The 24977-nt window shown below is 45.0% G+C and overlaps 1 protein-coding gene across 9 annotated transcripts in view; it reads left to right on the top strand.

Annotated features, from left to right (window-relative positions):
• Window positions 1–24977, top strand: part of TEAD1 (TEA domain transcription factor 1) — a 265732-nt gene that overhangs the window by 206711 nt on the left and 34044 nt on the right. For all 9 annotated transcript variants that reach the window (XM_043902789.1, XM_043902797.1, XM_043902807.1 and 6 more), the window contains 2 exons: window positions 503–627; window positions 16672–16845. In XM_043902789.1, coding sequence (XP_043758724.1) covers window positions 503–627; window positions 16672–16845 — 299 coding nt within the window. The remainder of the gene's footprint in view (window positions 1–502; window positions 628–16671; window positions 16846–24977) is intronic.

The raw sequence follows: 24977 nt of genomic DNA, 5'->3' as shown, positions 1-24977 counted from the left end.
TATAAGCTCCCAGATTGAAATGTATTCACACATTGCCCTCTGCTCCAGCACCATGGAGCATCCCAGGAGAACATTCCACAGTGCTGGTGACTACAGTCTTACTTAGGAAAGGAGATGGAAGAGCCCAGGGAATGCCCACATCCCTGTCTCACAGGAGCACTTTGACAGCATCCACTTCTACCCTTCATCTTTCTTGCCATGGTCCCCAGCGAGGCCCCTTTGCCCTGGATTAGGTGTCCTTACCCTCAGCTCTTAACCTGGGCTGGCACCGGCTTTAGGAAGAACCACCTGCATTGTGCTTCTCCGACTGGCCATGCCTCTGGGCTCCTCTGCCAGAACCGACCACCACTGACTTAGCTCCATCTCTGGACTCTGGGGAACGGACCTATTAGCTTTGCTCCTGGGTGGTCCATTTTGTAGGCCCCTGCCGCGAGGGTGGCCTGAGGCCTGATGATGGGAGGCGAGGAGCTGGGTTTAAGGAAACGATCGATCGGTATTTCAGGGTTTGAACCTGCATCAGCCCCAGCTCCCTCGGTCCCGGCCTGGCAGGGCCGCTCCATTGGCACAACCAAACTTCGCCTGGTGGAATTCTCAGCTTTCCTTGAACAGCAGCGAGACCCAGACTCGGTGAGTGTGCTCAGAGTTGGGTGCCTTGACCCTGGGCTTTGCTCCTCTTGCCCTGCCCTTGGGTCTGACAGATCAGATACCCTGTGTGAAAGCAGACCTGAGTAAGGAGGGCCGAGCAGCCCTCCAATGAAGTAAAAAGGTATTTCTGTTGACAAATATGTAAAACTTTAGAGCTAAATGGTTATGGATGCTCTGGACTGCAAACTCCAAGAATTACTAGATCAGAAGAGTAAAAACTTAAGAGACTCTTGCATTTAAAGACCCTGACACTGGGAAAGAATGAGGACAGGAGAAGAAGGGGACAGAGGATGAGATAGTTGGATGGCATCACCAATTCAATAGACATGAGTTTGAGCAAACTCAGGGAGATAGTGAAGGACAGAGAAGCCTGGGGTGCTGCAGTCCATGGGGTCACAAAGAGCTGGATACAACTGAGTGACTGAATAACAACAACATTTTTTGAGCCCTGACCTGTGGCTGGTATTGTGCAAGATGATTAATAGATATGATCACATTTTACTCTTAAACAGCCCCATAAGGATAGGTGCTGTCTAATACATGAGAAAACAGAGAGGTTAAGTAATTTCTCCATAGTCACACAGTTAGTATCTGATGGATTAGAGATTCAAATTCATGTCTGTAAAACTCAAGCCTATTTAGCCATTATTCATACTTCTTTTCAAAGCTGTGTTTTCTCAAGATAGCAAATTCTTAGCTTCTGAAGGAGAAGTAACAGGGTAGTACTTTAGCAGTCTGACATAGAATGCGATGCATCTTAATACCATAAATATCCGTTAAGTCAGCATCTGGACCCTATTTGTCATTTTTCTTCCTTCCCATCTCCCCACCCCATCTAGTGCCCGTCCTCCTACTGTCCTCAGTTGGGCCCACCATTTCCCCTACATATGTGAGCCTCCCTTCTTTCCACCCGGCAAGCCCAAGACCCTTTCTTCACTCCCACTCCTTGGCTGTGAGTACGAGCATTGCATCTGTGTGTGGGTGAGCCCAAGGCAAAAATGGAAGGAATCATGAGTTTGTCTTTGGGATCTTTACCAACTCCTTTCCATATTCTCTACCTCACCCCACCCGGCTGATCTTGACGGCTACCAAAAGTACACAGGGGCCACGCTGTCTGTCTGTCTGCTGCCTTGCTGCCATTCTGTTACCAGGAGAAAGCATCACGAGTGAGTTCATCATCTGTTGTAAATAACTTGGATGTGAATAAGAGGAGGTGACTTCTCCCCGAAACGTCTGTGCTTTGGCTCAGTGGAAAGCCTCTGAGGGTAGGACAGGAAGACGCCACGAGTTAGAAGGGTTTCCACCAGCCATCACCAGAGTGGACACTCAGGAACCCACATGTGGCCCCCTGACATTTCTGCCTATGAATTGTGAATGCTGGTAGAAAAATAAAGTCTGCTCCAAAATTAGGATAAAATGAAGAAAGAGAGGTAGTCATTGGACCCGTCGAGGCAGGCAAAAGAAGAGGAGAGTATTGACAATAGGGAAGAGAAGACCAGCCTGCTGGGTCACTCTTCCAAGTGTCAGAGTGGCTTTACCGGAAGGGTGATGGTGAGAGCCTAAATCCTGGTCTGTGGGAGCATTGAAATAAACACCCAAGAAGATGACCTTTGTGACTCTTTGCTTCCTCCTCTTTCAGGGAAGTGTAGATGTTTCTTTGGCTGAAGGCTGGGCTTTGGCTCAGTTCATGCTTCTGCTCTGAGTAGCTCATGTTTGTGTGACACCTCGTCGCTCAGAGTGCATTGTCATTGGTTATGTCATTTTGTCCTCCAAGTGCTAGTGGAGTAGATTTTGTTTTACCCATTTTACAGGTGAAGAAACTGAGGCCAAGACCCATTAAAAGATGTAGAATATTTAGCCAATGAGCAGGAGGACCCGGAGCCCAGATCTTGTTTCAGTATACTCTTTCACTAGCCTGTGAACCACCACCAGTGGTGAAGGTCTTGAACTGTGCGTTCGGTCTGTACTCTTGGGTGAGCAAACCTGTTTACTTGTAAACATTTCTTTTTTAGAAATAGAACCCCAAGACACTAGGAAGCACAAGTCCCAAGATGTTAGTTGTTATCCTTGTTAAAAGACTAAATATGATGTTTTATCAGAAAAAATTTTTTAAATTTTAATTTAAGAAGTTTATGAAGCATCCTCATGGTAACCGTCCTCCTCAGTTACAGACCTTCTGGGGCCCAGAATGCCCATTTCCTCTTCTTCTGGTTGTTAGTGGTAATTGGGCTCCACCCTGTGCATCGCCGAGAGGTTCCTTTTGTCCATCCTATAAACAGGTATGAGCACCCGCGTGTTCAGGGTGCTGTGCCAAGAAGGGGCCTTCTGGTGCTGCCCAGCCCACCAGCAGCTCTGCCCTGGTGGAGACTGACGTCTAGTGGGTGAGGCAGTCATCCCCCATAGGGTCACTGGGAAGTGTGACGGCTAGGGGTGCTGTGAGTGGACAGGAGACTGGGCAGGCTTTGTGGAGGAAGCAGCCCTTATACAACGAGGTAGAGGATCCATATGGGCCAGGAAGCGTAAGGGAGAAGAGCATTCCAGAGGCAATGACTCTGGTGTAGATAAAGCAGGAGGTGAAAGCTAATGAATAGTTTAGAAAGGCCGGACCCACCAAGCACTTGGAGTAGTGTCCAGATATGTGTGTTTCATGTACATTCAGAATTAAGAGTCTGGCTGGTTCAGCTAGAGTAGACCTTTTACTGATGAATGAAAGGCTTAACTCTTTAGAACTGCAACACATGACTTCAGTGGTGACAATGATAAATGTGGTTAACTAGAGAGTGCATTTCCAGAGTAGCTGGGACAAAGGGTGTCACCCTGGACCAGCAATCTTGGTTCTCCTCCTCCTGGCTTTGTTGCTCCTCAGGTGTGCATTCCTGCCTTGTATCCTCCTGGGGGACCATATGGGCAGAGAAGGTTCAGACCTGGCCACAGCCATTGACAGCGACCTCTCCAAGCCTCTTCTATAGAAAGAACTAGAATTCCCTACCTCTTTGGGCTGTGATATGGATAGAAAAAAATCACACTGTACCACACTCATTAACTTATTTGTTTGGTCTTTGCCAGGACTACCCATAGCCCTTTGATGCCCGTGAGCCTGAGCTATTACAGAGACGTAAGGGGAAATGTGTGTACATGTCTGTGTGCAGACAGAGATTTGCAGGATCCAAAGTCAAGTTTGTTTAGGACCCATAATTATTGATCCCTTTGTTGGCTTCCTTATCAAATTAACTTGCTTAATGTTTGATGTTAAATTTTAAGGATGGCATACTCGTATTTTTTTTTTTTAAATAAATGTACCAGCTGAATTTATTTTAGACGGCTCTGAAAGTTTGAGAGCCAGTGAAACCATTCCCATACCACACATTTTTTCAGTGTGACCTTTGACCTCAAGGGCCTTTACATGTTCATTGTAACAGCACCTTATGTTTGCAAAATAAAGCACATATTATATTATTTGAGAAGCTGGTGCTTAGAAGACATGTCAGAATGCTTTAAAAAGTCTTGTGAATTCTCTTCCATTTCAATTAGCTGTCTCTCTTAGTCCCAGGTATTCTGGAAATTCACTCTTCCGTTTACCACATGTAGCACCACTGCCAACCCTAAAGATTCTTCTCAGCTCTCCCTCCCCTATCAGTAGTCATACTGGTGATAGCCTGCACGATGCATTGTCTTACCCAGCCCTTTGACATAGACTGCCCAGTGTTCAACCGACAGCTGACGTTGGAAATGGGATTCTGAGCTAGGCATGTTGATTCCAGTAACCAAAACTTGTTGGGTTCGTTTGCATCTGGTGAGTACCTGTGGCCAGCCAGAATCTACAAGAAGCCAAGGGAAGACTAATCCAGGGGATGAGCGCCCCCTGCTGGCTCTGAAAACCAGACATTGCCCCTGTCAGTGGTTGTTTATATTGGTGGAGAACCAGCAAGTCAGTCCCTCTGTTACCTTTGGCTCTACTAGAACCTAAGAGAAAAACAGCAGAGGGTGAAGAAAGGAAGATCTAAAAAACAAAGACTATTTTGGAAGTGGTTAGTAATGCTTAAAGACACACTTTCTACAGGATTTCAGTGTTGCGTGTCAAAGGACTTTCAGTGTTAAGTGCGAGATCTTCCACCTAGGGTGGGCTCTTTTAAAAGGGCCTCCTCACCTGTCATCAGGGCCCAATTCCTGGAGACCGACTTCAACAGCTGCTGCTTCAGAGAGGTGAAAACCTGACCTTCGTGGGCTGTAAGCCGAATCCCGAGTGTGCATGAGGACTGGTTTTCCTGCTAAAGCCTAGTTTTGAAAGTTTGAAGTTTTAGTCACTCAGTCATGTCCGACTCTTTGCGAGCCCATGGACTGTAGCCCACCAGGCTCCTCTGTCCATGGAATTCTCCAAGCAAGAATACTGGATTAGGTTGCCATTTCCTTCTCCAGGGGATCTTCCCGACCTAGGGATTGAACCTGGGTCTTCTTCCTTGCTGGAGGATTCTTTACCATCTGAACCACTAGGGAAAACATAGTGAGCTCCCTCTACCCGCTCCCTGGGGCAGAGCAGGTTCCTCCAGCTGCCCGGCAGCTCAGCTACATCTTTGAGGCAAAGGCAGTGTGTTTAATGTCAACCGTGATCTCAGGAGAGAGTGTGTGAGGGGTTCAGTTAGGTAGGAGTTACACAGCCAGAGAAGGGCAACCTTTGGGATGGAGAGGGTGGGGTCAGAGTTTGCTTTCTTTAGATTTTGAAGAAGCTCTGCCTTGGGGAAGAAGCAAAGTTCTGTGATGTGGTCGCAGGAACAGACCTGAGCAGGGAGCGCACACCTCGGCTCACTTAGGGAAAACCTCCCTGAGTTACAGCCATCAGGGTAACCTCCAGCTCTTGCTGACCTGTGTTGTGAGCACCACGTTCCGAGCATTTGACCCAGATACTCTTCTCACGTCCAGTCTCTCAGTAACAAAACGGAAGCTCGGGAACATTAAGGAATGTGATCAAGTTCCACCACCAGCAGGAGACTGAGCCAGAGTTTGACTCTACTTTGTATTCTTAATGTCACTGTATTTTTGAAGAAATTAAAAATTACTCAAATGCAAAAACAGCTGCCCTTCAAAGTCTCGAGCTCCTCAAGCCCAGGCTAGATGCAGCAGGGCCCTTCACCCTGGCGCAGCCAGTGAAAGAAGGTGATCAGGACTTTTGGAGAAAGAAAAGTAAAGACACTTGACTTGGCTTCACAGGAGGAGAGAATCCCTGAATGGTGGACGATGGCAGGTCCTCAACTGGAAGGCGAGGAGTTTTGCAATCTGGAGTGATCTGTTTCCTAATCTTTAATGCTAAATGAATGGAGCGGCAGAAAAGCCTGGGACCTCCTGAACATGGGGAGTGAGTCAGCAGTCTTCACAGCCTGGGGAGGGGGGCCCAAGTTCTATCCTCTGGGGGAGCCTTGCACTCAAGTTCTGCAAATACATTCTGCCGATAACCTAATTCTTTTCCATATTGGGCAGCTGGTTAAAAGTGGGCCTAAGAATGATTTCATGTTTTTCTTGCTTCTTTCAAAGGCCTCAATTCACAGATCAATTCAATTTCTTTGTCAGATCTTACAGATGTTGACTTTGGTTTGGAAAAGGTGACCAGGGCAACTCAGAAGATAGGACATTGGTGAGACCAGTGGCAGAAAGAAGAGTTGGCTTGTGTGGGGATTTGACCAGAGAGGTGAGATCAGAAGCAGGGTTTATTAGATTCTAGATTATGGGAGGATCCTCTTCTATATCCTGGGTAGAGTGAAAGATGGCAGGTTTTCTCTGGAGGAGCTTCCAAGCCCCGCAGTGCTTGCTAAGGCAGTCGCTGCCTCTCAGAGCAGGGTCGAGTGTTCACGGGGAAACAGCTCTTTGGGCAGATTTGGTTTCTGGTCCTTCAGAAAGGAGGCTCTTTCTCTCCCCCAGTTCATGGTTTTTGTGTGACTCTCACTAATGATTAACCTGCATACTAGCATCTGTGAGCTCCTAAGGCTCACACAGAACTGTCATATTTACAGTTTCATTTGACCTTCCCATTGACCGGTGAGATAAGCAGGCCAGGTGTCACCTCTGTGTGCAGATGAGGCTACCCTGGCCCAGATAGGTTAGGCAACTTGCCTCAGGCCACACACAGCCCAGAAATAGCGGAGCCTGGATTCCAACCCGTGTTCTTAATGTATGCACCACGTGCTTTGAATAAATGGTCTGAGAGCACATCTGTCCTTCCCGATCGAGAGAGGAAGACTGCAGCGGGTCTGATGGGTGGCTGTGCCCTGTCTATGCCTCTCCCCGCTTTTTCTCCTACGTCTTACCAAGCGTTGCCTTCCAGTAGGACACAGGAGACGGAGGGTTCTCTGGTGCTGGAGGTGACGGGTCGCTGTGGTCGCCCTGGCCTGCATGACTGCGCGCTCTCCCGTCAGCTTCTCCATGCCAGTCTCACCCTCTCGTAGCAAAGGTGGGTGGTTTGCCGTCCATGTCTGAGCTTCTCTGGACGCTCACCTCTTTATTCATGACCATCTGGGGATGAGGCAATTGAAAGCATCTGGAGAGCTGGGTTTTATGGGCGTTTCACAGAGGCCCAGCCAGGCTCCACTTGCTTTCCTTGGCAGGTCAGCACCCCGCCCGCGTGCCTTCCTGGTCGCGGTCCCTGCAGTCAGCCAGTGGGTTCTCATAGCTACACTTGTGTGCGGAAGACTCCCTTCTAAGAGCACAGTGGCCACTCTCTGGAGATGGTGCTGGAATGGGGAGGTGGAGTGAGCTGGTGATCCTGGAGTGAGGTCCAGGAAGGAAGGACTTATTTGTTCCTTGTTTCTTGTTTCCAGTGATGTTTCTTTCTGGGAACAGCACAGGGAAGAGAGCGACCAGCACCTCGGGGCCAAGTGGCCAGAGCAGGGCTGGTGCCTCTGAGCAGAAGCTGAGGAGAGAGCCTGCTGGATCGTGAGCAAGCCCCCCAGCCCTCCTACCCCAACAGGTGCCAAAGATGCAGGTCACTCCCCTTGGCCTGGTCTTGCAGCCACTGCCTGCCCCTGTAGGGCCCCGGGGTCATCGCAGTTTGCCCAGGCTGCTCTGGGGGGCGTCTGAGCAGACTGTCCAGGCAGGAACTTAACAGGAAGCAAATGTAGGTGATTTGTCCTTGTCCTGTTTCAACTTGTACATTAGCATCCCTTGACATGAGTTATTTGTCTTGGTTTCTTTAAATTCCTAAGTGGATTATAATTTTTCTCCTGGTATTATTTGACAGCAGTCATTTTTTAAGGTTTTACAGCGTTCTTCAAATACTTGGAATTTTTGGAACAAGTTTAGGGAAACACCGCCATCTTCAGTTCAGACTGTATAGTGCAGCGCTGGGGCGTGTCCATGGGAGCCTCTGAGATGCCAAGCGCCAGCAGATTCTTGGGGCTTTTCCTTTCCTTTTGCAGAAAAAAGTGAACTGCCTCATCAGAGGGCTCTGGATTAGAATGAATTAGCAGCTCTTTGGGGAAAAAAAAAAGAGAGAGAAAAGAAAATTAAACTCTAGTGGCCATTCTGGGAGTTGTTTGTTCTGGTTTGTCTCATCTGCCCCAGCCCCACTTGCCAGGACAGACTTTGCATTCTTCACTGGGAGAAATTCAGGGGCCAGATCCCTCAAGGCCTTGAGTGCATGTCACCTGCACCCCAGCCACCTTACAGTATAGGTAGGACCTAATACAGTCAAGGAACAGACATAATTTCAGGTAATCTCACCCAGAGTACAGACACATCATGACTATTGGGGGAAATAATAATAGCAACAATAATAATAATGAAGAATTGCATGCTTGGTACAGCGTTGTGGATCTTCCATGTGTGATCTCCTTTAAGCCTCGTGACACTCCTTCGAGGTAGATACTATTATTATCCCTGGATTACGGATGTGGAGAGGGATGGAAGCACCCTCCCAGATGACTCAGCTAGGAAGCAAGGCCGGCGCCAGGATTCAGACCCAGACCCCGTCTGACTCCGGTGCTTGAGTCCAGTGTTTGGCCCTCTGCCCCCCTGCCCCCGGCAACTTCCCTAAGCAGCAGAGAGAAGGAGAGGCAGAGACCAGGAAGGAAAGTGACCTCTTAGAACTACCTTAGAGGAGGGGTGAACATCCTTTGTTAATCCCCCAGGGTAGCTAAATAGCCCTTTGCAAGTCACTCTGTGGAGATTTTAGGATTACATTTACCTTTGTCACTGTTTACAACTGCTGTGAAGAATAACTGGAGGGATTATGCAATCAAAGAAGAAAATGAACGTTTCCCCAAGTTGAAATAGGAATCTGTGTATTAGATTTGTGGCAGGGGCAGCTGAGTGGGAGTCGTCTCTGCCCAGTAGGATTTGCCCCGGGTCAATGTCAGGCTTTCTGGTAAACCCTACAGGCAGACAAGGGTCCGAGCTCCTGCTCGGTCATCCTGAGTGTCTTGAGCCGGAGGAAGGCTCTGATCTCACCCTCGTTTTGGGTCCAGGGAACTTGCGGCCAACTAGAATAAACATCCTGGAGCACGACTGTGTGTGTTTTTGTTTCCCTTTATAGTTCTTTCCTCACGAAACTCCATGATTGTTCGGGATAGCTTTGGATTGGCTGCTTATTTAATTTAATAAAGTAATAGATGTGCTTCATGTGTAAGCCCAATCAAACCCCAGGCATGGCCTTTAAGGAAAAGCAGCTGTACCCTGCCCGCCCTGCTCCATCTCCCACTCCCCCCCCTCCTCCCAGTCCTCCTTAGGACAGCTGCCTGCAACCTTTCAGCCCTTGCTTTGTATATTCGCTTCGTATCTCTAAGCAACGTACTTACACTACCTATCTCGGTCCACGATTTGAGACCTTATCTGTTGACTTCTTACTGTGGAAGACCAGGACTTAACTCTCTGAATTTAGCTCATGACCCCTACAACCTCCATCCCCACCCCTCCAGTATGGTTATTTCACAATTTTTGGTTTAGCACTTAGTATTTTTATTATGAAAGTCATTTTGTTGATTCTAAAACTTGTTTTTCCTGAGATTTGTCATTGTCTTTGTTTGTTCAGTTTGTATATACCTACACAGACTCATCCCCCATGTGTCTAATAGAATTCTCAAACTCTTCTCCCGATGGTCAGCTAGGTCAGGGACTCCGTCTCTAGCCCCTTTAGGAGCCCTCCAGCTTCTAGGTCCTTGTCCACCCTGGACTGGCTGTCGTCCAGGTCAGAAGCCCAGCTGTGGTCCAGCGTGTTACCGCTTGTGCTACCGCTTCATCTCCCGTCTTTTTTCGTTTTACTCTCTCATTTTAAAAGAACATATCCTCCTGTTGCTATCTGAGAATAGTTGTGAGGAAGGACAATTTTCTGAAACCTGACAAATCTGGGAGTGTGTTCTGTTCACACATGTGATGGATAACTTGGTTTTCATCTTAAGCTTATGAACCTTTGTCCACATTTTCAAGGTAAATTCCACATATGTTCTCCTTGTTAATGAATAACACTATATGTTTAGTGCTGGAGAATATGGACATCCATATAAAAAGAGCAGGTAAGTGCTGACAAAAGTCATTTGATATACAGGAAAGGGAATGTTGACTGTCCTTATCCCAATCTTCTCTATAGAAATCTTTGAGAACATGTATTTAATGGATGGCCAATGGTTCTGACTGCAGAGGCAAAAACCTGGCTCCATACAGGTTCTTCGAGGAGACACGCTGTTTGTACTATTAGTTCATGGATTCCCTGTGCCCGACACAGTGCCTGGTACATAATGGACCTTAGGTGTGTGAAAGGTCACACGCCTTTTAGGTATGAAATCCAGAAAGAAATATGCAGAGTGAGTACCTTTTCTGTTGCTGTATTGATATGTTGATAACCAGCATGTCTACAGAGCACGTGGGAGACTTTCTTGTAATTGAACAAGCCAGTGTTAACCTCTACTTTGGATGCAAAGGAAATTTAGTCTCAGACTTTGATAGATGTAACTCATTGACACTCGCCCTGTTTCTGCTTGTACATTCCCCCACACACTTGGGATTGTTTTTTGTTGACATTGTTGTTGTTGTTTGTGTAAATATTTGTTTTCTGCCACATAGGATAGAACGGCTCTTTTTTGGTTTTGTTTTCATCGTTAGTTTTGGGACAACCATCACTGCTGGAAAGAAAACAGGATTTATTTGGGAAGAAGGGAGAGAAGTGAGGTTCCACCCTAACCTTTTTCCCTTAGAAGGAGATCTGGCAGGATGGGAGGTAAGACCTCACCAGAGAGTTTTTAGGGTTTTAATTTTGTTAAAATTTGAACCCAAACGTATCAGATAGGTGTTTTCTTTTCATCCTTCTAGATGTGGGGACAGAGGGATTCCTCAACCTGGCCAGGTTGAGTTAAGGAGAGAGGGATGTCTGTTTGTTCCACTGCTGCAGCCTCCAGGACGCCTTCTTTAGCCCTTTGTATTCTTAGAAACAAAGTCATCTCTTGGCAGGAATAAAGCGACTCGAATGCCAACAGTCAGGGTTTGGTTTCAAGTCACCAGCCTTGGGGAGGCAGTGCCTGATTGGCTTTGGCAAAGACAGCCTGCCCGTTCTCAGTTCATTTCAGCGACTTGGGCACAAAGGTAACTTCCTCAGGACAGAAACCTTTGAAGACTCTATCTGATGAATCTGTGAGTCAACGTGTGTCCCAAATTGTAATTTCACTTCTCAGAATTTGGAAAACGCTATTCAGCTTCTTTTCTTTTTTTTTTCTCAAATCAACTTTCAGAAAAAGTAGATCTGAGTTAGAAGGATCTAGGCATTTATATATTCTCCTGGAGACCGTGCAGTTGATGTGTGCAGCAATGGATCCAAGTTTTCTTCTTAACTTCAGGACTATTCCTGGATGTGTGACCTCAGGCAAATCTGTTCATCTCTGAGCTTCTATTTCCTCATCTGTGAAAGTGACTTTAATAAAACCCGCCTACAGTACCGTTGGGAGGCAAGGATTATCCGAGGTCACATATATCGAAAGCGCATTGTACAAACACTGAACAGACACGGCTTCCTTTCTTCCTGCAGACATAGGTGAGAGGCCCGCACTCCAGCCGCTAGTAAGGAGTGGGCCATAATCAAGGCTCTGAACAGTCATGCGGCTCCACAACTTGCTCCCAGCTCTTGGCTTATTTGTGTTTATTTTTTTCTTTGCTAGGCAGGAGGGATAGCTAAGGCAGGAAAGTTCTTTTGCTTCTACCCCAGGATCTAGTTAATCTCACATAATAAACCACCATAACAGTAGTCTTAGCAGCTACGATTTATTGAACACTTCTTGTATGCCCAGGCCCTAGGCCAGAACCCCCTCTGTGCATCATTTCCTTTAATCTTCCAACCTGTTCAATATGACGGTCATAGATCCCCACTGTACACAGGCGAAAACTGAGATTTCAGGTTCTTATCTGGTTCTAGAGTGCTCGTGCACTCAGCATGTTGATTTTCAGATAAACTTCCTTGATATACTGAGCGATAGACTCAGTCGCTCAATCGTGGCCGACTCTTTGTGACCTCATGGACTATAGCCTGCCATGAAATTTTCCAGGCAAGAATACTGGAGTGGGCCCACTGAAGAATGGTAAATTTTACCTTCCATTCACTTTCCTGATCTCTGACCCCTGGAGGTCCAGGCTGTGGTCCTTGTGTTCCAAGAGTTGTAACTTCACCCCAACTCTGCCCTGGCCCATGGAGGCTGGCGAGGTGGAAGAGCAGGGAGTGAGGTGTGCTTAGCAGACTCAGATTCTATTCATAGATGTCCCCAAGGCTCTGTTTGTATTCCATTCTTTCCCATAAACTCAGTGCCAATAGACACCACAGCAAGTGACCAAAGTGGTGCCTCTCAGAGTCTGGCAGGGCTCGGAACTTGCTGCAGTCAGAGGTGAGTAATAAGGGCTGGGTGATATACATACAGACAGCCAGTTTGGATAATGGAGGAACAATGCCTTTGCCTCTGCTCCTGTACTGGCGGGGACTAGGTGACCAGCAGAGGGGCAGACACAAGACATCCCTTCCTCATCTCTGGGGACCTTGCACCAGTGTCTGTGTTCCCCGCCTCTCCTGTGTTGTTTTCTCTGCTTTTACCCTCTAAATGAGACTGGAAGTGCCTCAGCATCGGTGCCCCAGGTGTTTCTGTGGGCTTTGGTTTGCTTACAATTGAAAAGATGATGTGATAACATTTGAGAAAAATTTTAAAAGATCAGAGAGAGGCACTTCACCTCTCCCCATAACCTTACCTCCCTATCATGATGGTGGCTCCTGCTTTGCTTCAAAAGTTCCCCTCGAGCACAGCATATTCTGTTCTTGCATGCCTGTGTCCAGGACTCGGTCCATCCTGAAATCCAGCTGGGATAGAGGCGGGGTCCTTGTCAGAGCTCGAAGTTCTTCTTTTTCATGTCACCTGACACCTTTGAGGGTTTGGGAAGTCTTGGTCAAGGTGACTCTGGTGTTGATCAGAAGGTACTAGGTCTTGGCCACACTCCTTGTACGTGCAGTGGCTGGGGACAGCTGGCATCAGCTGGGGTGTTGGCCCTCCTGCTCTTCGGTACTGTGGCCAGAGATCCACAGGGTGGGCGGCAGGTCGTGGGTGTAAATCAGCACTTCTGCAGGATACATTCATAGGGTTTTGTGACCAAACAAGTTTGGAAAACTTTAGGCTATAGAAAGTTGAACAGTGTTTCATAGTGTTTTTAACTTGTTATATTCACTGTGAACCTCAAAGCAGAGAGGTTTTGTGAGAAATAATAGTAGCTAACATTTACTGAGTGTCTACTCTTTGTTGAATGGAGGTGATTCAGTAAGCCTTAATATGCAGTACTTCGTTGGGAATCCCTGCAGCCCCCTTGAGAGGTGGACACCACCACTGTCCCCGTGTAGAGGCTGGGGAGACTTAACCCAGTGTCATGGCTGATTGGAAATAACACAGCGTTTTGGGCTGGAGCAGACTGAGCCCAGACTCGTCTCTCAGCACACAGACTGCTTGTACAGTGTGTGCACTTCTTTTGTATAAAAGAAGCTTGGAGCAGCCTTCTTTTATTTGGGACTTCTCATTCCTTATGAGAATATAAGAATATTCCCTATGGGAATAAGGAAGCCTTCTTCAGTGATCAGTGCAGAGAAATAGAGGAAAACAGTAGAATGGGGAAGACTAGCGATCTCTTCAATATAATTAGAGATACCAAGGGAACATTTCATGCAAAAATACATATAATAAAGGATAGAAACAGTATAGACCTAACAGAAACAGAAGATATTAAAAAGAGGTGGCAAGAATACACAGAAGAACCATGCAAAAGAGATCTTCATGACCCAGATAACCACAATGGTGTGATCACTCACCTAGAGCCAGACATCCTGGAATGCAAAGTCAAGTGGGCCTTAGGAAGCACCACTACGAACAAATCTAGTAGAGGTGATGGAATTCCAGTTGAGCTATTTCAATCCTAAAAGATGATGCTGTGAAAGTGCTGCACTCTATGCCAGCAAATTTGGAAAACTCAGTTGTGGCCACAGGACTGGAAAAGGTTGGTTTTCATTCCAATCCCAAAGAAGGGCAATGCCAAAGAATGTTCAAACTACCACATGATTGTACTCATCTCACACACTAGCAAAGTAATGCTAAAAATTCTCCAAGCCAGGCTTCAACAGTACATGAACTGTGAACTTCCAGATGTTCAAGCTGGATTTAGAAAAGGCAGAGGAACCAGAGATCAAATTGCCAGCATCCGTTGGATCATCAAAAAAGCAAGAGAATTCCAGAAAAACATTTACTTCTGCTTTATTTATTATGCCAAAGCCTTTGACTGTGTAGATCACAACAAACTGTGGAAAATTCTTAAAGAGATGGGAATACCAGACCACCTTACCTGCCTCCTGAAAAATCTGTATGCAGGTCAAGAAGCAATAGTTAGAACTGGACATGGAATAACAAACTGGTTCCAAATCGTGAAAGGAGTACGTCAAGGCTGTATATTGTCACCCTGCTTATTTAATTTATATGCAGAGTACATCATGCAAAATGCCGGGCTGGATGAAGCACAAGCTGGAATCAAGATTGCCAGGAGAGATATCAATAACTTCACATATGCAGATGACACCACCCTTATGGCAGAAAGTGAAAAGGGACTAAAGAGCCTCTTTATGAAAGTGAAAGAGGAGAGTGAAAAAGGCTGGCTTAAAACTCAACATTCAAAAAACTAAGATCATGGCATCCAGTCCCATCACTTCATGGCAAATAGATGGAGAAACAGTGGAAACAGTGACAGACTTTATTTTCTCGGGCTCCAAAATCACTGTAGATGGTGACTGCAACCGTGAAATTAAAAGACACTTGCTCCTTGGAAGAAAAGCTATGACCAACCTAGACAGCATATTAAAAAGCAGAGACATTACTTCGCCGACAAAGGTCCGTATAGTCAAAGCTATGGTTTTTCCAGTAGTCGTGTATGGATGTGAGAGTTGGACTATAAAGAAAACTGAGCACCGAAGAATTGATGCTTTTGAACTGTGGTGTTGGAGAAGACTCTTGAGAGTCCCTTGGACTGCAAGGACATCCAACCAGTCAATCCCAAAGGAAATTAGTCCTGAATATTCATTGGAGGGACTGATGCTGAAGCTCCAATACTTTGGCCACTTGATTTGAAGAACTGACTCTTTAGAAAAGACCCTGATGCTGGGAAAGATTGAAGGCAAAAGGAGAAGGGAATGACAGAGGATGAGTGATCGGATGGCATCACTGACTCGATGGACTTGAGTTTGAGCAAGCTCCCGGAGATTGTGATTTATAGGGAAGTCTGGCGTGCTGCAGACCATGGGGTTGCAAAGAGTTGGACACAACTGAGCGACTGAACTGTACTGAACTGATGGGGTTAGTACTCAGAAGGACTCTAGTTGGAGAAATGCCAATGTAAACTCGAAAAGTGAATGCAGACTGTTGGGAGAATGGTGACATGGGTTTCTCTTACGAATCCCATTATGTTCTGAGCTCCCAGGACCCTCTGCACGCCAGATGTTTTGGTGTCAGATTAGGCTGGTTTTACTGCCTATTCAGTAGAAGAGGCAGGCATGGGGGGTCTGTGTATAAGGTCTAGGCCAGTAGTTCTCCAACTTGGCTGTGTATTGGAATTCATCAAGGGAGTATTAAGAATAACTGATGCCCGGCCTCATTCTCAGAGATGCCAGTCTAGCCTGGGTGGGACCCTGGCTTTGATGATTTTTAAATGTTCCTTGGTGATTCTGCTGCAGCCTGGTTGAGAGCCTGTTGTTTGCCACATTCCTTTGTGGTCCAGTTTACCCTGTCTTATACCAAAGCAAGGAGAAGAAAAGGTTTTCATTTATTATTTAAGTGACGTGAGAGGGTTTTGAGTTGTTTCATTCACTTTTTGTGGATGAGCAACTTGTGTTCTTTTTTTATTGATCCTGTATAGCCTTGCACTGTGAGTCCTCTCCATGATCTATACCCATGACTGTAGCTTTGCACTGACATTCACATACTGACCAGCCCTCATGCAGAAGTGCTAGATTGGTCACTAAGGGGACATATGAGAAAGACACTCCGCTCTCTTATTCCTGCTGGAAGAAGTAAGTGGGTACTGTTGCTCAGAGTACTGCATTCTTGCTATTGCTAAGGGAACTGGAGCAACAAGTGCTTTCTGGGTGATGGCATCAGCTGAACCACCCATACTTCTTATTGGGCTTTCACTGTAAATGATGTGCTCCAGAAATAGTCACTGTCATTTTCCGTTGATCAGGGGAAAACTGGGTAATGGAATTGTTTCTAGGTTTGGTAATTGGGTCACAAGTCATTTCTTACTGTATCTACAAAAAGACGTTTTTAGGCATTTGGGAAGAACATATGCCCTTGTCAATAATAGACAATGATTGTTTTAACCCTGAGCTGTAATGACTTTTCTTAATATCATCATCTTTTCAAAGGCACAGACCTGAGGCTGTTGAAGGAGGGACTCCAGGATTTCGAGACCACCACTCTTATGCAGCTCGAGATGGTTGTGTCCTGGGTTGACCATAGGGTTTGTAATGGGAATGTTTCTGTTGGTTTCTTGCAGTACAACAAACACCTCTTCGTGCACATCGGGCACGCCAACCATTCTTACAGTGACCCATTGCTCGAATCAGTGGACATTCGTCAGATTTATGACAAATTTCCTGAAAAGAAGGGTGGCTTAAAGGAACTGTTTGGAAAGGGCCCTCAAAATGCCTTCTTCCTCGTAAAATTCTGGGTGAGTAAGACCTTGCTGTTATTTCAGTCATTTTTGTCTGAATGGTCGCGTCCTACACCCGAGGGCAGAGCTGCAGTGGTTGTGGGTTCCCACTGACTGATCTGCCCGATCACTAGGGGATCACACACTAGTGCCGTGGGCGTCCTCACGCAGGCCACGTGGCACAGTCACATGAGGACCCAGGCAACATTGCCGTCCCTGCCGAGAGAGACAGGTGGCCCCTTGGCTTTAAGAACTCAGTTGTGCAATGACAAGAAACCTCGCAGATGGCTGGAGTCACAATGGCAGACGCAGGGCACTAGACTCTCTCTTGGTTCTCAGTCCAGTAAGCAAAGTGAAGTCACTCAGTTGTGTCCAACTCTTTGCCACCCCGTGAACTGCAGTCTGCCAGGCTCCTCCATCCATGAGATTTCCCAGGCAAGAATACTGGAGTGGTTGCCATTTCCTTCTCCAGGGGAATCTTCCCGACCTGGGGATCAAACCTGGGTTTCCCACATTACAGAGAGACTCTTCATCGTCTGAGCCATCAGAAAAGCCCAGTAAGCAAAGCGACCTATAAATTCCATGGGAGCCTAGGACCCGAGGCAGAGGAGGGACTTGGGTGAAGATAAAGACATGCTGCAAGACTTTAAGGGTCAGAGAGAATACGAAATGGCTCTGCCTATTGCGTGCCTCATTTGTGCTTTCAGACACCAAGGGCACGTTCCTCCAGCTGCTGGGACTGTCCCCTAGCCTCCGAGGAGATCTCTGCTGTCCCTTCTCCGCTGGTCAGGCTTGAGCCAGAGGACTGCTGTGGGGTCAGGGGTGTGTCCTGGGGGCTTAGACCAGAGAACTTGCTGGCCTTGAGCGTTTATAACTCCTCGGTTTTGACGAGAATAAAAAGAAAATGGCTTCAAATGTTTGCGCTTCTCAGCATGGCCTTAAAGGTCCCGAAGGAGCTGGTTCCAGGTGTTGTGCTTCCTGTCCATCCTACAGCCGGCCTTTGTGTGTGTCTGGATGGACTTTGTACAGTTTTCCTCCTTGCCCTCCTTTTGAAATGGTGGCTTCTTTATTATCACCTCTTCCTTTCATAAATAATGTACTAATTTTTCTCTTAGTCTCATTGCATTGTGTACTGCCTCAGTTCCCAGGCTGGGTCACAGTTAACTGGGATGTGTGTCCCGTTCCTCTCTGGACACCAGGCTCCTTACTCATTGTGTGGCCACACTGATCGAATGCATGCGGTGGGCTGTGCGCTGGGCTCAGGCATCACGTGCTTTTCCTACAGTCCTCCCAGGGTTAAGTGGAATTTGCTTCGTATCCAACTAAGAAAATAGAGATGCAGAGATTACAAAGGACAGGTGGAGACCTGGAGCTTGAAATCAGATCCGTTTGAAAAGTGGCTCTGCCCTGTTTTCTGGTTTCTTTTGCCCCCGGGACCCTGCTTACAGGGTCTGTGTGTCATTCTTCATGTCTCCAGAGCTACGCAAGTGCCTGGCGCGCGCGCGCGCCCACACACACGCACACACACACACACACACACACGCGCGCGCACACACACACACACACACACACTCCACAAATGGCAGAACAAACAGACTAAGGAAAAATTCATGTTTGAAATTCCTTGGGAGAAAATTTACATATTCAATTTAATTTGTTTTGTTTTTTTAATCCTTGTGTGGTAACTGGATTTCATTTGTCATGCTTCCATATTGAATTTGGATTGTGGAAGTAGCCTTCTACTTAAATTAATGTTCTCAGGATTGGTAATACATGTGGACACCCTGAAAAAGCAGTAACAGTCACTTCCTTTTCCTAAATTAGTGACTGCCACCAATGACTTGAATGGTGGTTGGGGGCCAGTTATATGGTAACACTACAGTTTTCAATGTGTGGCCTGTAGACCCATAGGGGGTTCTTCAGTAGCCTTTCAATGGGCCAACAAGATCAAAACTACTTTAATTATGACACTGAGATGTTATTTTCTTTTTGAATTCTGCTGATATGCATACTGATGGTTCCAGTGTTATAGGGTAAAACTGCTAAAGCCTTGGATCAATCAGACTGGGTTGCATGCACAGTTTAAATTAAAAAAAAGAATTGGTGAAACCAAGAGTGTCATTTGTGAAAGTTTATTACATCTTAGACCGAGAGCACACACTGAAAATGGATGCGACAAACCTGCCTGCTCCGTCAAGGAAAACAACTGATATTTGTTGTCAAAGATAAAATTTGAACTTTCAAATAAAAATAAGAATTTTGGAAAATTTGTATCCACCAGTGTGGAAAATTTGTATCCACACATCCACACTGGTGATGGCTTCCCAACATTTACGACTTTTCTGATGGGATCCATAGTCATATTAAAAAGTGTGATTTTTTTTTTTAATACTGTGCAAGATAAACCAATGGGTTTTAATTTAACAGTATGAAAAGTTCATTGAGGGTTTCAGACTCCACACTGCAGCTAACCTTTAGAAACCACTGCTTGTCAAGTTTTGATTTAGTGTCAAAGAAAAATGGCCAGTTATCTGAAGAGCCTATTAAAATAGTCTTACCTTTCCCAGCCACGTGTTTATGTGAGGCTGGATTTTCTTCAGGTATTTCAACCAAAAGTTGAAGGACAAATCATGACAAATTGAATTTAGAAGCAGAAGAAGAATAAGAATTTAGAAGAAGAAGAAGAATCTAGGTATTTTCCATTAAGCCACACATTAAGTATTGCAAAATGCAAATCAGTGCTGCCTTTCTCACTGATTTTTGTTTTTTAAAATATAGGTATGGCCAATTTAAAAAAGATGTGTGTTAATATAAAATAACCAAATATTATTTTTAAAGCAGGTACTAAATATTTTAAAGCTTTCTCAGTTTACAATTCTGATATAGAAAATATCGATAGCTATAACCTACAGAAACAAAAGCTCTTTGAGACCCTCAATAAATCTTAAGAGTGGAAAAGGGGGCCCCAAGATGAAAAAGTTTGAGAACCACTATGGTGAAAGATATAAAAGAGGCTGTTCTACCCAAATAAATTAAAATTAATCAGAAAATAATAGGGTAAGATAAAAATAAACCATTTTCAGTGCTTTCAAATTAAAGTGTTGGTTTTTAATGTTAATAAGACTTCTTATAACTTGCTTGTTGTTTGACTATAAAGTAGAATGGAAACTATTGATATTAGAAAGGTTTTGTTTTTGCTTGTAAAATTTTCCATTTTACACAGAGGATGATTTTAATAAATGCTTTCAGTGACGGGGCCCTTCAGTCACTAATTCCCAAATAACGAGGTCTAGGTTTGCAAATGTTTAGAGTGTAGTGGCAGGTATGAGATGTGCAGATTTAGAAACAATTACTACGAGATTAGATATTAGTTTATTAAATTAAGATTTGCAGAATTAGAATTACAACTGAGCTCTCCTATGAGTATGATGAAAGACATCACTCCTTCAGTATAATTAATTGTTAGCAGTACTTAACCTTTATGAAGAAATTCAGTCCTAACTATGTTACAATAAGTGAGAAAAGGCAGTTTGAATTAGGTTTACACTTTGCTGCAGTTTGAAATCTCATTGGCTTCCTCTAAAGACTTAGAAAGTGTGAATTAGACTTTGACTCCCTGTGCTTGAATGTTAGTCGGTGTTTCCAGTGGGTGTTTCTTAAGTAGGCTTAACCTTCCCTTTAAAATGTCTTTCATATTAGCAATTTGCTTCACAGATTTTCGTTTTCATGTAAATTCAGTACATCTCAACAGAGGTCCTACCCACACATCTCCTTTCTTCTCCTCCCTATTTCCTCTTTCTCAAAGTACCTGCAGTCTCCAGGTTATCACCAGCAGGATGACTTAGTTTATTCATATGTTTAATCGCTCCATGTCCAACCTGGGCTCGGTCAGGCTAGAGCAGCTCAGGAGTCTGCTGTGGGTGAAACCCTGAGTCCACCTGAAGTATCTGCACTTAATGCCCACTCTGTGGCCCAGCTCTTTGCCATGTAGTGGTCGTTCCACTGGCTTCAGAGCAGAAAACTGACTGGCCTCCCCAGGACTCAGACGCCGAAACACACATGAATGACAGAGCCACAGTAGAGTCCGACCTGAACTTCTTGGAAACAGTAGACTGCTGTTGGTGCCGGGGTAAACGGACACCCGAGTGCCCCATAATGACAGATCTTCACAAAGAAGTGACGCTGCTTCACTTCAGGTGCCCTTGGCTTCCATCACAGACACAGTGGAAAGCACAGATTCTAGAGTCCAGCAGATCCGGCATTGATTAGCTGTGTCACGATGCAGAAGTAACTCTGCCTATCCATGACTCAGTTTCTTTATGTGTAAAGTAGGAGTTATCACATGTACCTCCCAGGGATTAAATAATACCAAGTGTGTGCTTATGCCTGGTATATTCACTAACTGCTTGACTACTTTCAAAAAGCAACTTGGTTTTTTACACACCAATTCACATATACCTACACACACTCACATTAAAAGCCTTATTATCAATGTCTAATAAAAAGGTTAAATTATGATACCCCCAGTAAAGAGGGTATGTTGTCATTAATAATCTGTGAGAAAGCATCTCACCACCTCCTTATCACCTTAGTTGAGTTACTTGCACTAGTTGTGTATACTACTATACTAAGATCCCCTGGAGAAGGAAATGGCAACCCACTCCCGTATTCTTGCCTGAGAAATCCCATGGACAGATGAGTTTGGCAGGCTACAGTCCATGGGATCGAAAAGAGTCGGACACGACTGAGCAACTAACACTAAACTAAAAACTAGTAGCTTAAATTTGAATCCCCAATTAAAGTGTCTCAGAAAAAATGTAGTTTGATGCAGCATTGAAATTGTTATTATGATTGAGGAGGAGTATGGAACCAGATTTGTGGTTAGTGAGGCCAGCATTTTGCACTGGCAGAAAACCATACTTCTTATTTCCTTTTAAAATAATGATCAGATGCTCTGTGGGCTCTAAGAAAGGAAGGTGTCCACCCACAAGTGGACAGAGCTGTGCTTTGCTTCAGAACTGAGATCCATACAGATGGGTTGCCAGTGATATGGCAGACAGTGCAGCTAATTTAAGATAAAATGTCAGCTGCTTTGGAATTGATCAGAGAGTCCCCAAAGCTGGAAGAGGTGGGTGTGATTCAGTCATGCATCCTAAAAGACAGAAACCCAAGTATAACTCTCAGCTCACTTTCAAAAGAAGTTTGTGTCTAGCCCCATGTAGTAGTTTTGTTGCTGTTGTTCAGTTGCTCAGTTGTGTCCAACTCTTGTGACCCCATGGACTGCAGCACCCCAGGCCTCCCTGCCCTTCACTGTCTCCCAGAGTTTGCTCAAACTTATGTCCGTTGAGTCAGTGACGCCATTCAACCATCTCACCCTCTTGTCGTGTCCTGCTCCCCTTGCCTCCAGTCTTTCCCAGCATCAGGGTCTCTTCCAATGAGTCGGCTTTTCTCATCAGGTGGCCAAACTATTGGAGCTTCAGCTGTAGCATCCGTCCTCCCAATGAATATTCAGGATTGATTTCCTTTAGGATTGACTGGTTTAATCTCCTTGCAGTCCAAGGGACCCTCAAGAGTCTTCTCCAACACCTCAGTTCAAAAACATCAATTCTTATGCTCAGCCTCCTTAACTTAAGTAGAATAGTTTACTTAAGTAGTAGTAATTTACTTAAGGGAATAAAAAATGCAGTGAAAGTAATATTTTTGGAGGGGCCTCAAAATTCTCCTCGGTCTTAACAGTGCTCAGAAGTGTCAGGCTTGGCGCCACTGGTTAAAGAAAGCCACACATTCCTAACATGTTACTTATAAACCTTACAGTCAAAAACTATTCAGCAGAATCATTAGGATAACGAAGGCTTACTCTCAAACTTTATTTGGAATAATAAAGAAGAAAATAATATGAAAAATGAGATTGTATGGATCTGTATCGTTATTAAAAGAGACAAATTCTTAATATACATTTAATTACAATGCTTCTTTTTTTCTCTCAAATCAATTAGTGGCATGTTAGAAATCAGGATAGACTCCAAGTTACCCAATGGCTATTTATGTTTTGCTTTTTAAAATTCTTGGAATTATGATCATCCGGTGTAAACAATTAACAGTATATTCATAGTCATTCAACTTTCTTAACCTACTTTTTTGGAGGAAGAAAAAGCAAGACTAGTTTTACTAGCCGGAGTAGATGTGAGAAGATATTATAAACCAGAAATGGAAAAGAGTTATCTGGAAAGAAGGCAGCCTTTAGAAGATACTTTTATCTTGGTAGGAACAAAATCACATTTGTTGGACAAAATGACAGGCACTATAAATAAAACAACTGGGCTTTATTTAGGGATAAGAAATCGGGTGCACATGTAAACTGGCCAAATAGACCCCCCTTTGGAGTTTCAGCCTGTTTCTAATTGGATTGTGCGTGATTTAGGCTAGAATTGTAGACTCGAGTCTTATCATTTGCGACCAAATGTCTCTGTTGCTATTCATGGAAAAGGATGTTAGCAAAATGGAATAATATGCTTCCCACATGTTTTAAACTGTTATCAGTAAGAAAAGGGCCTTTCAGTTCAAGATTTTCATTTCACTCTACTTTGGTCTCATCTCACAATGGTGTTAAACTCTGAAAATACACGAACAATAGGAAATGATGGAATGATGCAGTGGAAGGAAGATTAAAAAGAAACACCACCATATTCAGAGGTACTTCTGGGACTAATATGTAATAGATTATCTTTGGTAGACTGTGACTCTCTTATTGTCTTCACCAGGTCTGGTTTTTTTTTTTTTTTTTTGAAAAATCATCTCTGGCTAGCAGGTTCTGATATTTCATGTCGAGGGATGAGGGGGAATGGTAGTTAGTAACCTTGCACATCCAACCCATTTTGGTTTGATTTCATGAGAATGGTATCTGGAGCTTGTTAGCACTTGCTGCAATGACTGCAGTCTTTTATTGCTTCCTTCCTGTTTTCCCAGCCCAGTGACCTAAACTTCTTTGTAAGCCTTCCCCCGGGAGCAAGGATCCTATCCAGTAACACTTGTTTATGTAGTGCAATGTATATAGCAGATTCTCAACAGTTTATTTTCTTTAATTTGTTAGATGAAGAGTGATTTCATTCCGTACACCTAGAGGAATTGCTGTACATGGGGTCCTATAACTACCCCTGGGCCAGCTCCGATTGTATAGGCAGATAGCCTAGGCATCTGAGAGTTTGTTGACTAATCTTTCTCAAGGAACTTACTGAAAGCCAGTGGAGGGGAGACCTCAAGGGATTCACACAAAAGCTTTCCAGGCTCTCTCTGGAATTTGGGTTCTTATAGAAATAGTTTAATCATTTGCTTTAGCGTTGAATATACACATCACCAGTGAGTCATTCAGCAAATACTCGTTGATCTCTACTTTGCTACTAGAAAGCTGAGGGAGCAGACATGAGTAAGAGGCAGACTTTAGGGTCTGGTGTGGGATGGCAGACACAGCAGATAAATGACAGCACTGTAGGGTAGGGGCTATAGTGGAAATGTGAAAACATAGGTAGAGGAGGAACTCTTTTTGCTTGAGAACTTTCTGGAAGGCTTCACGAAGATGTGGCATTTGAACTGATTCTTGAAAATTTAATCAATGGAAGGAGAGTGGGAAGGAGTTTGCGGGGGAGGGGTTGTGCAGAGACCAGGAATCCTAGTGAGAGTTGCTGGAGGGTCGCAGTGGCCGCCAGGCCTTACAGAACCAGGAGAATGGTGCAAGCTGAGAGTGGAAAGATACTCTGCCTGACAGTCACATTATTTAAAAGAGTCTGAATCCCCTGAGAACAGACGGCAGAACAGGACAGCCTGGAAAAATGGGAGCAGCAGCTGACGGTGCTTTTCCCGAAGGCCCTTCACCTCAGTCCCACCACAGACACTTTTTTTTTTTTTTTAACCTGGGACTCTTCAGGACATCTAGGCGGAATCTAAATTGGGAATTCCCTTAACCTCATGGAAGAATCCATCTGACAGCTCTTCCTCTCCTGCTTCCCATCCTGGACCATTTGGCTCAGTGGTTGCTAACAAAGCCAAGGTCAGGGATCCATCCATTCTCTGCTGCATGGGGCTGTTTAACTCTGCTCCCTGCCGCAGTTACAGGCTGAGATACAAAGCCACGGAGCCCCCCAGAGCTGCTGCTA

This window comes from Cervus elaphus, chromosome 1 (assembly GCF_910594005.1).
Source record: "Cervus elaphus chromosome 1, mCerEla1.1, whole genome shotgun sequence".
Taxonomy (NCBI): domain Eukaryota; kingdom Metazoa; phylum Chordata; class Mammalia; order Artiodactyla; family Cervidae; genus Cervus; species Cervus elaphus.
Note: the sequence above shows the minus strand (reverse complement) of the source record. Positions and strands in the feature narration are given on the sequence as shown.